At 37.7% G+C, this 15,669-nt stretch overlaps 1 protein-coding gene across 7 annotated transcripts in view; it reads right to left on the bottom strand.

Annotated features, from left to right (window-relative positions):
• Nucleotides 1-15,669, bottom strand: part of gphn (gephyrin) — an 87,354-nt gene that overhangs the window by 40,801 nt on the left and 30,884 nt on the right. For all 7 annotated transcript variants that reach the window (XM_023953011.1, XM_023953014.1, XM_023953013.1 and 4 more), the window contains exons 2-5: nt 14,456-14,534; nt 5,989-6,046; nt 5,057-5,149; nt 145-239 (exon numbers count right to left, since the gene is read on the bottom strand). In XM_023953011.1, the coding sequence (XP_023808779.1) occupies nt 145-239; nt 5,057-5,149; nt 5,989-6,046; nt 14,456-14,534 (325 nt within the window). The remainder of the gene's footprint in view (nt 1-144; nt 240-5,056; nt 5,150-5,988; nt 6,047-14,455; nt 14,535-15,669) is intronic.

Here is a 15,669-nt window from a genome sequence, read left to right as displayed (position 1 = left end):
CATTGGTTTTAATATTAGAGCACAGGACGGTCGACATGTCCACCCTTAGTCTGATCTTTGATTCAATTTTCTTGAGGCAAGTCAAATAATTCTGTGCAAAAATGGAAATGATGGGGATGTGGAGTGTGACATTGTTTCTCTGACCTGGAAAGCATGCCTAGTGGTGTGACATTGAGGGATCCCATCAGCATCGCCAGAGACATCCCTGGAGCCTCACGCTCTATCACTTCTTTAGTGGCCTGGAGAAAAGGGGGAAAGAAAGGAAAAGGGCTGTGATCATAGACTAGTTTTAACAAGCTCAACTTTAAAGCACAATTTTTGACTCTCTGTAATGGTGTCCGAGTTCAAAAAACAGGTTATTAAAGATCTTGGTGATGTAGGGGAGGAGGTATTAATCCAGTTCTCATACATGGCTTAAGCTCCAGGTACATTTTTAGAAGATGTTCTCTATCATTGACAAATTATACTGAAATTCAATAATTCATTGTTCATTTGTATGTAAATAGTTGGGTGATGATTAACAAGATCTGCATCTGATCAGAATAACAAATTGCTGCAGAGGAAATGAACTACTGCGGCATTCATGGACCAGAGACTGAAGGGCAAAAGAAAATGATGAATGCTCCATGAAGATGATGTGGATCAGTACTTCAAAACCAAACATCCTTGGCTGTGGCTGTGAGCTATTCCAGCGAATAGGCGGCAAAGAGGACGGGGACTTCTCTTCCAGCTGTGTATGTTGGGTGTCCTTGAGCTGAGTGACACTTCAAACGTGCCATTAGCCACCAAGACAAAGACTTCAAAGGAGGGAAGTCATTGATGAGCATCTCTGGCTTGGACTCGTGAGATGAAAGGAAAGGAGAGGGAAAAAACTGATGAGAGGAATGGAAACACAGCAGGAGTTAACAGCATGACAAAGAGACAACGGGATTGGTAAGGGAAAGAGAGATGGAGGCTTCAGTGCTATACAGAACTGTAGGCAGATGAAGCATGTTTTTGGACGGTGGAGCCGGAGTCCCCGGAGAAAACCCACGTATGCATGGGGGAGAACATGCAAACTCCACACAGAAAGGTCCCCCATTGATGTTCTGGTTCGGGTCCCCCAGCCGGGACTCGAACGGGAGGCCTTCTTACTGTGAGAGTGCTAACCAACGAGCAGCCTGAACTAAAACTATATGTATCAAACATTGCCACAAGAAAAATGTTTTAAAGGTAAATATCAGAGTAAATAGTAAAAACTGCTCAAAAATGCCCCAGACTAGTAAGGTTACTGAAAAATCAAGTGACTGATTTGATAAATCGATATTGCTGACCAGTAAGTAAAAAAACATAGTTCATATGACTTAATCAAAACCACACAAATTTTATAAGATTTACTTTTTCAAGGTGTAAAATAAAATAAAATAAAGAGAATGACCTAAAAAAAATTTCAATTAAAAATTGACATAAATTTGTACTTATGCCCCATTTTCTGCTAAAAAAGAGAACACGGTCGCATGAGACTTGTAGACTGTGCGCACACAGATAGCGAGTTACCGGTGTCTGCAGCAGACAGAGCTGGATCAGATAGCAGGAACCATCAGTGGTTACAGAGTCTGTGTGTCTTCCACCTTCGAGGAAGGTTGCTGCTGTCTGCAGTGATTAATGACGACCCCTGAAACTCCTGAAGACCACAGCTCATCCTTTTCCCATTTTTTTTTCCATCGGTCTACTGGCTGATGAGACAGACTATGTATGTATCACATCTTATGAGATTAATATGCTGCTATTATTCTTCACATACAGTTGTTTTCCCCTAAAAGTGACCTTGAGAAGGAAAAAGCATGTTAAATAAAAGTAAGGACTCTAGATTCGAGTCACAGAGGTTTAGTGGAAACTGCAAATGTCTACCTTTCTCCAACCAGGAAGTCCTACAACAATCCTAGATACTCCATTTCTCTTTTAATTAAATTAAATTCAGTTCAATTTTATTTGTATAGCCCAAAATCACAACAACAGTCGTCTCGATGGGCTTCGAAGTAAAACATGAACTTAAAAGGATCACGAATACAAAGAGTTCAATAGGAAAATACTAAAATGAACTAACAAACTGACTATGCTATACTGGCATCCCTGCCCTTAGACCCCCCTTTGCGGTAAGGAAAAACTCCCAAAAAAAACGGATTCCGGAAAAAACGAAGAAACCTCAGGGGTGCCCACATGAAGGAGGGATCCTCCCCCAGGACGGACAGGCGATTTACCAGAACTCTTAGAGAAGAATTAACTTATCTAAATCTACAACTACATATATAAAACTCCAGCAGACGAGCTTCATCCAGCCGTGGTTGTGGGGACAGTCAAAGGCGCGAGTCGAGCCGGAGACAGGAACCACAGCCAGGTGTAGGAGCAGGAGCAGAGACGAGGTACTCGGTCAGCCAACTGGAGTCTGGAAGCACTAACTAAGCTAACTAGTATTTATTAATGGTTTTAATTTGTTTTTTAAACCTTCATTCTTAATTATTATGGGGATCTGTGTGTTGATCTAATACGTTTTTTTTTTTTTTTTTGTATCTCTTAAGTATTATCTCACTGAACCATTCAGGTATAGTTACAGGACACTTTTAAATCGTTGCTCTAACTCTACACTCACTAGCCACTTTATTAGTGCTGGTACTGGGTTGGACCACATTTTTCTTTCAGAACTGCCTTAATCCATGGTGGCGTAGATTCAACAAAGTTCTTGAAACATTCCTTAGAGCGTTTGGTCCATATCGATATGATAGCATCACAGCGTTGCTCCAGTTTTGCAGCATCCATGATGCAAATCTCCCGTTCCACCACATCCCAAAGGTGCGCTACTGGGTTTAGATCTGGTGACTGTGGAGGCCATTTGAGTCCAGAGGACTCATTTTCATTTTTAAGAAACCAGTCTGAGATGATTCCAGCTTTATGACAATGTGTTATCCTGATGAAAGTAGACATCAGAGGATTGGTACACTGTGGTTATTTGGGATGGAAATGGTCAGCAACAATGATCAGGTAGGCTGTAGTGTTGTAACCATGCTCAAATGGTACCAGGGAGCCCAAAGTGTGTCAAGAATATATCCCCTACACCATTAAACCACTACCACCAGCCTGAATTGCTGATACAAGACAGGTTAGATCCATGGTTTCATGTTGTTGATGCTAAATTCTGACCATACCATTTGAATATTGAGGCAGAAATGGAGACTCATCAGACAACATTTTTCCATTCTGTGTCCAGTTTTGATGATCCTGTGAGAATTTTAGCTTCAGTCTCCTGTTCTTAGCTGACAAGAGTGGTACACTGTGGTCTTCTGCTGCTGTAGCCCATCTGCCTCAAGGTTGGATGTGTTGTGCGTTCAGAGATGCTCTTCTGCAGACCTCAGTTGTAAACAGAGGTTATTTGAGTTACTGTTGTCTTTCTATCAGCTGGAACCAGTCTGGTCTCTGGCATCAACAAGGCATTTCTCCCCACAGAACTGCAGCTCACTGGATAGTTTCTCTTTTTCTGACTATTCTCTGTAAACCCTAGAGATGGTTGTGGGTGAAAATCCCAGTAGATCAGCACTGATGAGTCAGACAGAGGTTTCATCCTTCCAATACTAACTAAAAATCGAATTAAAAATCTAGAACTCTATAAATGGCGTCATTTTTAAGGTTCTGCTCCTGTTTTCTTTGTTTTCTGTCATCAGAAGACGCAAACAGATTGTATAATTTTTTTTTTGTAAAACGCATCTGATTTTTCTAGAATTTTTTTTTTTAATGTTGTCTTTTTTTTCAATGGAGAACAATTTGGATACATATTTTTTATTTTTTTTGCATGCTATGCAAAATTTAATCATTGTTAAATTGTTTCTAAATTTAATTAGTTAACTTGTGAATTAAAATAAATATTTAAATAGATATATGTATAAATTTTTTAATTAAATTAAAAAAAGTAATACAAAATAATTTCATTTTTACATTTCTGAGTATTTCTTCTTTTAAATCGCAGTCAATCACACTGTAGCAAAGATGCTCTGTTTGAAGTAATGAGCCGTGGTGATGTCACAATGGCCCAGGAGCGCATTGCGAAAGCTCCCTGATCTGCCCTGTCCAGCGTGCAGATCAGCACAGGTGGGGGGGGGGGGGGGGGGGAGGAAAAGATGAAGACATATTTGTTTCGTCATTCCACACATTGTTCAAAAAGTGTTGATTTGAAACCCAAAATATGTCACTTTTCACAGTTTTTTATGCTAAAGATGAACTTTTGAGAATAGAGACCGTCAATCGGTGTCATTTGTGCCTCCCTTGTGTCAAGCTCCTAACTCATACAGGACACATCTTGCAGAATGGATCAAAGGCGGAGCTACTCAGCTCAGCACCAATGGCCACGCCCATGTAGAGTAGATTTTGGAAACAGAGGTTACACATAGACATGAAATATGGCTTTTAAAGACATTTAGGTTGTGGGATTTTAGTTAAAAACTTCATACTCATATCTAAAACACCACTAGGAACATTTAAAAAAAATTTCATAGGAGGACTTTAAATACATCAGCTATTACCCCCCCCCCCCCCCCCCACACACACACACAAAGGTTCTCTGTTAGAAAGAAACTTCTTCCCTTTATTTCCCATCAGACTGTGGGGGTAATTAGTGCTCATAAGTGCATGTATGATCAGCAAAAACTGCTAGCTAATAAAACACACGTGCCAGCAGCTTTCAATCTGCCTTCCAACATTCATTCACAGTAAATTAAAAAAAATCTCTTAAGTATTCTAAATCAGCAACTATTATTACAAATGTGTAGTATTATAATGTTATCTGACTGGTCTTTAAGGAGAAGTCTCAGTAAACTCTATGGCACCAGAGTTCTAAAATAAAAGTGTCAGCTAAATTCAGCAAAATGTGTTGTAATTTCTTTCCTTGAAATTAATGTTTAAGTTTGGAGCAAAATGCAGTGTACATTTAAATAAAAATGTTATACCAATGAAGAACTGTTGAGTGTGTTGAGCTGATGAAAAAAAAAGGTTTATTGCATTTACATTTGGGTAAAATATGCAGGCTTACCTCTGGTGTGACATCTCGTGGAGCAAAGCCGGTGCCTCCAGTGGTGAGAATGAGGTTGAGCTCCTTTTCATCACACCAGTCCACTAGTGTCTCCTGTGGACAAATATCCACATAGAATAGAATGTTAAATAATGATTTATTGTTATCATACAAAGAGTACAACAAAATTAAAGGTGGACATCATGTTAAGAATCATGAGAATAAAAGACAATCATAAAGGCAAAATAAAAGCAATGATAAAATGTGTAATGTATTTTCAGAGTATATGTTTTTTGTATAGTTTGGCCGGAGGTGAGACTTATACACAGGTGGGACTTTTAAAAAAATAAATAGCAACAACCGGTAGAGATTACTGTAGGTGTGTTTATCAGTATTTGATAGTGATAGCAATGCAAAAGAAGAAGAGCCGCTCAGAGCATAGTGGGGTAGGGGAAGAATTTGGATTTGGCTAAAGAGTTTAGTTGACTTTTTAGCATGTTCTTTATGTTATGTTCATCTGAATAATTGCTCATATGTTGCACTAATATATTAGATTCCTTCGATGTTTCAAATAAGGTTACAGTAGTGAAACGTGTAAACATTCAGTATATTATCATTATTATTATCCATTCCGCTATTATGATTTGCCTTTCAAGATGAAATGTCTGTTCTTGGTCCTGTACTTTGTTAAATCCATTTCTCACCAAACTGCAACTTGTAGATTTTTTATTCTTTATTATGAATTTTTTGGCGGCTGCTACTTGTACTCTGGAAAAATATGTAGTCAGAAAAATATGGCACATATATACAAATGTTGGGATGTTTGAAAAGCTTTGTTTAGGAGCCTTACAGACATACGTTTAGATCTATACATATACATATATATCTATATTATACATATACAATATCCCAAAAAAACCCAGGTTAGAACCTGAACTGATATTAGAGCTTACCTTAATTTCATCTATTTCATCTGGAACTATCTTGTAGGCTGTGATCATGCCCCCCAATCTGAGAAAAGAAGAAAAAGTCATTAAATCATAATAACAGAGACGAGATGTGTAATTGATGTCTGCAGTACACAGGACAATAAATGTTCAATTTGCCTTGCATCTTCTTGAACATCTATGACTTGCAGACCTCATGAGGGAGCTCAAATAGGTCAGGCAAGGAGCTGGAGACATAATCAGAAAAACTGAACATCTCTTGTACAGGATTAGTTAAAAAACCACAGTAATGAGGACCTAATAACGTGTACATGTGGACACATCCTCAAGCATTATTAATAAACCTGAATTTTTTACTACATACTTAAACATAAGAAGGACTTATAAAGTTCATGATAGAAAAATAGATTTGGAGGGTGAAAAATAAATAGGAAAATTTAAAAAAAGGTCAAAAATGATCTAAACCTAGTGCAACCAAAGCCCCTTGATCACAGGTTTTCCAAAGGTTTTTAGGATGCAGTTCTGTTGTTGCTGCTGTTTCTGAACAAGCTATGGTGACCTCCTGTGGCCAAGAAGAGTATGACATTTGCCTAAAAAATGGCTCAAGGTGAAGTCTTGGAAAAGGCATCCCTTATGTAACTCTTTTTTCTCCTCAAAGAATGCTATTTTTGTAGTTTACCGCATCGTGTCTCCTCTCAAAGCCACTTATACACTATGATACCCTCCATCAGACAAATGCTCATGAACTGTGAAAACCTTCACTGTCTTTCTGGTTGCATTTACCTTCAAGGGGACATGGGGCTCACAGATGATCACAAAAGACACGCAATCATCAAGCACAATGTGTGCTTCTTTAAGGAACACTGCACATGTAATCAGAACATCCATTAACTTGTACACACACACACGAGTTTGTTCAGCTATCTTTGTAGGGACATGCCATTTCGTTTGTTCATTTTTGAAGCCAAACATTTGCAATCACCAGTTCATATTTTACCAAACGCAAGTGTGGTTTATGAATCGCCACAATCCAGAAATTCTCTTCTACGTTAAAGTTGTTGTTCAATCCCAAAAGGGTTAGGTGTCTCCAAAATGGTTGGTCATTATACTTGTCCCCACAAGAGAATCAAAACAAGTGCACTCACACACCTTCCTGTCTGGCATTTTTGATGACATGAGTGATGTACTTTCTGAATGTGCTTTAAAGAGGGGGAGTTTTTGGCATCTTTGTTTATATCAGTGTGTTTGCATATTCATGCATGTGGCCTTGTCCATTTGTGTGTTTGTGTGTCTATGTTACACCTCAGGAGAGTAAAGGAGCTGTCAGGACAAATCACCTCTCATGCACTCCTGGGGTTTTATGCCTCTCAGTTTTCAGCCCAAATGAAAATATGCTCAACACAAATAACAAGGGTTCCTTCCCACCGTTTCCAAGGCAACCCCTTACTGTGTGAGTTTGTGCATGCCAAAGAATGTTGGAGTTAGTTTTGTCCTTTACTCTTGTGTAGGAAACTGTTCATTCTTAAGCATGTGGAGAAGCAGGCTGTGGCATGTTCTTTTTTACATGAAGCTTTTTTTTTTTTAATTTTCATGCAAAAATATCACATTTTATGCCATACAATAAACAGGAATATGTTGGAAGGTACTCTAGTATTCCTTAGATTTTTTAAAAACTTTCCATAACAATGTCGTTTAGACAGACACAACCATGGGGATCCAGAATCAGGTACAACTTCAACCCAACATTTCATGACTGTGGATCCAATTTTTTTTAGCTTCCAATTTCTCTTAACTTTTGGGGGTAAAGTTTATCTCCATCCACTGTAAAATATCTGCAGCTGTTTTTAAACTTTATTTCTACTCTAGATTGTCTGTAGCATCCTTTAAAATGTGATTTAGATTGCCCTTTAACCCATTACTATCAAAGTGAAAGCTAAAAAATCGGACAGTCTTGAGCTTCGTCCGATTTTTAAAGTGTTCCCAGTGGGCTTTTAATTATGATTATGTCGTTTTTAGCAAAAAAAAAACAACAAAACAGTGTTTTCTAGGATATGGTTTTTGCAGAGCGGCAAATCACCTCTGAGTTGTGGGCGCAACTGTTGTCGCAGATTAAGCCCATCATCCATCTGTTTACATGTTCCCTCTAGCTTACAACCCCAATATAACATCACTATTGCAACAAAAACGGCGAGCAATTTCTGAGCTTTCCAGCCGTACAGTTCTCAGCCAGATGCCAGCTCGGATAAGGATAATGAATGCGTACATGAATCTATTTGTTTGGAGGTGGATGCATCAGAACGAAGCGGAGCAAGGAGCGTGTGACCTTCCGATTGTTGCACTTACCTGAGAAATAAGCTATTTTCAACAGCAATTTTTTTGTCTGCTCCTAATTCACAATGATTTGAATAAGGAAATACTCAGAAATCCAATTTTAATTTTCTTTATATCCGTCTTCCATTATAAGAAAAATCTCACAAGAACATGTTAAATACACCAAAAAACACAATTTTCATCGGAGTGGGTCTTCTCCCCAAAAAAAACCAATCGCTAAAACTGTTATTTTGAGCAACTTTATAAGCAGCGTCTTCATAACATTAGACAGTTGGTTGGTGAATATTATGCATTTTGAGTAAAGGCTCCTGGTTTTTATCTATTGAATGCAGATTTGTTTTTTCTTTTTTGCTGTTTCCTTACCGGCTCTTTTCTGTGAAAAAAAACTTTCTAAACATGTTTGTTTTTTGTCAACTTTGATAGCTTGAGGGTTTCCATTCTGCAGTAAGCGCAGCCATTTTAAGAAAGTAGTCAATACATTTTTAGCAGCATCTTGATATGTGCCAAAAATGAGATGTGGTGGGGAGAATCCAGTAGTTTTCCAGAATAAAATTCACTTCAGAATCAGATTATGAATAAAACAGAAAAAACGTAGACCCTATGTTTTCCATGGTCCTGCGTTCGGGGACCACTGACGTAGATGATTCAATCACATCTATACAAAAGAGTGTTAAAAAATAAGTTCAAGGTTCTTACAGATACGGTACAGAAGTCACAGCAAAATATTTGTGGGCATGCTGGAATTGAAGGGAGCCTGTTAATCCCAAAAAACCCATCCGGTTCTCCTTCTGCTGTCACGGGTTGTGACATATAAAGCTCTTCTTTGAACAAAAGGATAAAAGTGGTCATTGAGGAGTAAAGGAATTTTTTTTGAGTAACTAATACAGGTGAAGGAATGAATAGAAGCAGGAATAGAGGGGCAGACAGAGAAAACTGTGGGGATGGAGTTTTGGCCTGAAAGCTTGGATGTCTCGGCCAAATCTTTCTATGAATAAAAGACGAGCGCACAGAAGACAGTAAAGAGGGGCAAGACAGAATAAGAAAGAGAGGCACAGGGTGAAAAGAGCAAGAAAAAAATGGAGATAGACTGTCAGGGTACCTTTAACAAGATAGAGGAAATGTGTATGTGTGTATGTGTGCCAGAGCCAGCTGCAAACCTCGCTGGTTGTGGGACATTACCAAGATGAGACCCTTCAGCCAGGATTATTTCATTAATAATAGAAGCTTTTTGAAGGAAGCACTCAATCTAACTCTGTCTTTCACTTGTTCTTTTACACACAGTCCATCCAGGGAGGAGACAAGAGCCTTGGCTACCTCCACACTCCCAGTTGTTGCCCATTAGAGCAGAGTTGTAAGTTCATCCATATGTAGGAAAGCTCTCAAGGGGTCACCTCTCAACATGTTAGGTGATAGAGTGAAAGATAGCGGAAAAGAAGGAATAGAGTAGGTCTCCTATTCAAATCCCTTCTGTATTGAGAGCTCTGAGTGCTCAGCAAAAGTTTTTTTCCCCATGATTCTTCTCACAAAACAACACAAACACAATCCAAGGACACAAACACATTAGAAAACCAGCCAAAAATCACCACATAAGGAGGATGCTCACGTTGTTACTTTAGACAGGAAGATATGTTGTTTTTATAAATAAGGGTGTAATCAGACCGGAAAAGTTTGTCGGTCCGGACTAAGTCTGCTTAAATAGGTCCGCATCAAGACCTGAAGCTTGCGTTTCGGCTGTATTTAGACTGCCGTCAATCTGACATTTCTGTTTTGAACCGAAGCTTGTAAATGAAAGCATGCGGCTTATGATATCTTCAGTCATTGGCCAGGAATTCTGAAGGCAGGTCAATGCAAAGAGAGGCAGAAATTATGGAAGTCCTGCGCTCTGCAATACTTGTCGGGATTTTTCATTTATTCAAACTTTATATTTCACTGATCAGTTTTGAAAATCTATATCAACGTCAGGTAAAAGACTTTTTACTTGCTGCTTTGGTATGGTGGAGGCATGCTGCATGGCGGTTACTGAAGAGACGGAGAAAGGTTTGCTGATAAGTGTTTATGAAACATAGATTATTGGGAAGACAGCATGAGAAGCAATATGTATCATGTTAAAAGTGGTTTTAATGAGCCTGCATTCATCCAACCACATTTCAATAAGTCGCTGTGTCTCATTGATGCTCTAGGTTTGTTCACTTATGGTTGGCTCCTTCCTACTCTGTTTATATCCCGTAAAGCCCTTCTATGGTGGCAGTTTAACTCAATTGTTCCGCTCAGGGAACGGATCTTGTTTGGACTGAGAAATATTGCAGCGAACCAAAGCACAGTCAAATTGGAAATGAACCAAGACCACCTCAAAAAATGGGTTCAAGACCCTGGTCAGGGTCTGCTTTGGTGTATTCAGACTAAAAAATGTGTTCTGGATTATTGGGGGAAGAGAACTCTGGTTTACTTTAATCAAACCAATTGTGTCCAAACTGAATACACCCTAAAATTACCGCCTGTCACTACAAAAATCCCCAGAAAGAAACAAAGTCCTTAGGCTGCCGATATACAAAATGCAAAACTATGTTTATTAATATAAAGACACAACAAATCTTATGTTAAAAAATTGAATATGCTTTATTAAGTCTTTAAAAGTACAATGCAACAACTTAAAACATAATTTAAGACTTAAGACATTATTCTATGAACATTTTTGGTTTTTATATCTTTATGCAAATATGTCGAAGAAGACCCTCATTCATCCAGGTTGATTCCATCATAGTAGTAGGTTTAAGGGCTGTCATCTGGACTTCTTTTAAAGTTGGAAGACGTTTCACCTCTTATCCAAAAGGCTTTGTCAATTCAAATCTTTATGCAAATGAAAACCTTAACTGTAGACCAAAAACTAAAACGAATTGTTACACAACAGAGACAAAAATGCACTTTGATATAAAAGTAAAATTAAAAGCAAAGCCTGCTCTGGCCAGACAATTTAATCCTTCTTTAGAAACTTGGAATAGGACACACTAGAAGCTCTAAGAGGGCCATCCTACTGCAAAAAAAGTCACTTGTTCTAAGTACGTAACAAAACCACAAAATAAAAATACAGGTGACAGATGAGGAGGACCATTTGAAGATGTATTTTTAATGAACATATTTGCTATTCTTAAGGAAGTAAAGGAAAAGGGTAGGTAACACGAATAGACGTAAGCAGGACAGGTCTTGTGTGTTGGTTCTGCTGTAATGTTTTGTTGGTCACATCTATTGGATCAGAATGTTTACACAATGGTCTCTGCACTAACAACATTTAGATTGTAAACCATGGTGTACAAAACAAAAGCCCAGAAGTACAATCTAAAATGTAAATATTTATTTTTAAATGTTCCATGGCGATAGAGCTACCTATACTAGATTTGACACAAAATTGTGTTTAATCACACATGTGTAAATGTGTCTCTAAAAAAGTAAAAAGTCCAAACTGTCTGCTTTGGTTTTGCATCTGTGTGTAGAAGGCAAAACCATCATCTAATATGAAAAGTTCTTAAAAGACATATTTGCAGACCACATGTTTTTTACACTTTTGCAACTGTATTTATTTAACATTTAATATTTATTTCTTTATTTAATAAGAATCTCATTTTTGATAATAATTTTTTCATAATAATTTTAGTAATATTTTAATTATTTAATATAAATGTCATTTGTGATGTCCTTTATTGATGTTATATTATATAGATTATTTCTGAATGTCGTGTTGCTGTCACAGATAAATGAAATTTCCCCATTGTGGGATTAATACAGTCATCTATCTATCTATCTATCTATCTATCCATCTAAAATGTTAAAAAATGTGAAAAATTAGAAAAACTTAAACTGACTATTATCCATGATTAACAAAGATCAAGCTCATAGCTATTTTAGAGTCACGACAGTTGCATTTAGCAACTAATTTCTCTAACTATAGCAGTGATGACTTCATGCCTTTCACAACTGTTAGTTCCGATATAAATAGAAAATTCATGGCATACTTCCCACAACTGTCACTGATGTTCTGCCAAGGAGATAAACCTCAGAAACGCCTGTGTTTCTGTCCTGAAGAAAGCTCTGAGGAACATGAACTAATTCAACAACTTTCCACTGCAAATATGTTGTGATATTTGGTTTAAAGAACACCATAAAGTATCAATTAACTTTCATAGTAATTACATAAAAAGCTGCAGATATGCAAACAGACAAGACATCAGTGTAATGTTATGTTAAAATGAAAGGAACAAATGCACCCTGGGTAAAGGATCAGAGCTTGAACTGTTTTTAACCAGTTTGTCAAAAATAAGCCTAACTGGTGTTGATTAAACACCACATATTCATTTAAAGTCTTTTCATGATGCGACATGAATCACTTAAACAATAATTTTTAATCATTCAGATTCTTGTTAATCATAGTTAATTAAGATAGATCGTGACAGAGAGGTTACAGTTTGTGTATGCTGTTTTCAACCTATGTATAAATGGGACAATAAATCAAGAGAGGAATATGTTTTGTTTCGTTTATTGTCCCAACAGCTTGGGTTAAAACAGAAACCAACTGATTTCTGTTTTTTTACACTCACTCAGGAAAAGGTAAATTGCAAATACAAAGATTAATGTTCAATTGCAAAAGTCACATAAACTCTACAAGTATTCAATGTGATGTGACTTCGTAGATGAAAAGTCACATCGCTGCTCAAAGCTAGTATGGAGAGACAAAGCATAGTGTATGAAAGTCTGTATAGCCCTATTACCATTATTTAAAACTTTAGTCACATATACCCGTAAGGGGAATTGACCCATTCAGGTAATTGAGCCTTGTACGGCCTCCTTAAGGGGCGTCATGAAATGGAACGTATCATTGTCGTGTGTGTCGTACGTGTATACGTACGTGCACAACCTTATGACAAATGGGGGATCCTGTTGTCCTAAAGTCAGACTGCATGCAAGGAGTGAATACTTATCACTAGAACAACACTAATGGACTCCTTGTGCAGTGTGCAAGGTTTGGGGGGGTCTAAAAAAATAAAGAAAAATCTGTGCTTGTCTCTCCGTCTCCCCTACTTCACCCTTACTTACCCTTATGTGTTGTATTAGTATGCGCTAAAACTTGTCGCCCAAAGCACACCCAAGAAAAAAGATGTGCATGAACATTTTCGCTCTACAGGCTCACCAAGCGGTGGATTACCTTGATATTTTATTCCCCCTACAGGTTTGCCCATTTTTTGCCTGCCAACAGCCCATATACACCCACGAGGGGCAGTTGTAACTAAGCCTTAAAAATCTGACTTCTACAATTCCTCTGAGATGCCAAATTTTCAACGCATTACACTTTCTGGTAGTCAACTGTACTTATTGGTGGTACAACTATACCAAATCACAATTATGTAAGTGATACAAACAAGCTATATCTATGTCATTGCAGAGTGAATAAAATGCATCATGGAGACATGATTACTTAAAAAATATTGCCTGTATAATAAAAGGTAAAGTTGGGTAATTTAGTAGCCATATCTTGGAGAAGATATGGCCAAAACATTGTTTTCAGTGTATTTTAATCAGATCAACCTTTTTAGATTTGTCAACCAAAAATCTGGCATTTCAGTCCAACTTCTTCATTTTTGTTTGTGTAAAACTCCTTGCAGCCCAGCGTTCAAAATCAACAATAGATTTGCTGCACGGTGACGTCTAATGAGAAAGGAATGCCTTCCTCTTTTTAATTGAATCCTCTGCCACATAAATCTGCACCATGAGCCAAATGAGCGTCCACTGATTGGGATGAATCCTTTCCTCCTGAAGAAACCAACGCTGGAATCACCCTCTTTAGTTTCTATTTACCTAATAGGAATCATCCTTTAACAGATGGGTGCTGCAGCTCTTTTATTGCCACCATGAATGCTGGGAATTTCTTTTCACAGGGCAGCTCTAAGCCCTGACACGTGTTGAGGAGATATTTTTAGTGTCTTGGTTACAGAGGTGCACACACGGAGAGAGCTTGTGGATTTTTTTTTACCGTCTTCTCTTTGGATCAAGCAGAACTCAGAGAGCTTTGAGTGGGATTTAAAAAAAAAAAAACTCTGGCTCTGTTCGTAATTTGCTTGAATTTTCTAAAAAAAAAACAAAGGCTAATACTCACAAAGAGGGATCGTGGACGAGGTCTTTGAGATTGATGCCACTGCGATCTTCGGCGAGGTTCCGAAAACAGCTGTCGCTCACTGGATGGAAAAAATACAGAGAGATGAGAAAGTTTAGAAGTCGAGAATTTTTTTTCTTGCTTGTCTTTGTGATGGACACGTTTCTAAGGGTGTAACCAGCTTCTTACCACATAGCAGCTAGAACTGACTTAATCCCCTGTGATCCTGAATATGGAGATGCAGGTGAAAAACACCGAAGGATAAAAAAAAAAAAAGCCAGAGATGTTTTTACGTAGTGCATCTCCAATATGCCGGCCAGTCACTATTATATTTTGCTAAAAAGTTTAAGTTTAATCTGCAATATCAAATGTTTGTCTTCTTTTTTATTTAACAATGCAGAAAATGTCACAGGGGAAATTTAGAAATGGTTTCATCATGTGGTTGGTCCAGTGGAACAGCTGCGACTCCACTCATAATAGTCTCTGCAATGTGTGCACCCTATGTAACAGAACACATCACGACTAAGAAGATTAAAAGTAGGAAGAGGAAAAAATGACCCAGTCATTTTCAATAAACTCTCTTATTTATAACACTGACAATATTTCTGTTTTGTGGCAAGAGGAAATGCAGGATGAAGGTGTTACGCATTAAAATAGAGCTTGTAGAGGAACTATCTGGTCTGTACAGTTCATGCAGCTTATAAAGATGTCCTTTTTTCGTTTTCAAGTTTTTTCTATGCAGCAGAACACTTAATAAAATCTTATAATTCCAGCCAAGTGTGTAATAATCACAGTATTTTATATAATCTTGACTTTGCAGTATTGAAGGTATTCAGTTTCATTTTTTTATCCTTTTTTTTTTAACTCTCTTTGAACCAACGTAACTATTCAACCGTTCACATAATTAACGTAATTCCATCGGATTCTGAGGCTGAGAAGAGCAGTTTTGTGCTGACCTGCAACCTTTTACATTAGTGAAGTGTTTATGCAATCATAGTAAATCAGGTGATTCTGATGCATTTTCTATGCAGCCACTTTGAAAAGTCACTTTTCTTCATGTCAGAATCCTTTAAGATTACGTAATTGCATAAACAGTCGGAGAGTTATGCTATGTTCACATCAGGCTCAGCAATGCACGTTCAAGCGTCCACTCTCAGTGAAAAAATAAAAAAAAGTAATTGCCCATTTCTGGGTTCTACGTTCAAAACTCTATCCTT

Source organism: Oryzias latipes, chromosome 24, assembly GCF_002234675.1.
Source record: "Oryzias latipes chromosome 24, ASM223467v1".
Taxonomy (NCBI): Eukaryota; Metazoa; Chordata; class Actinopteri; order Beloniformes; family Adrianichthyidae; genus Oryzias; species Oryzias latipes.
This window is presented reverse-complemented; position numbering and strand designations above follow the sequence as displayed.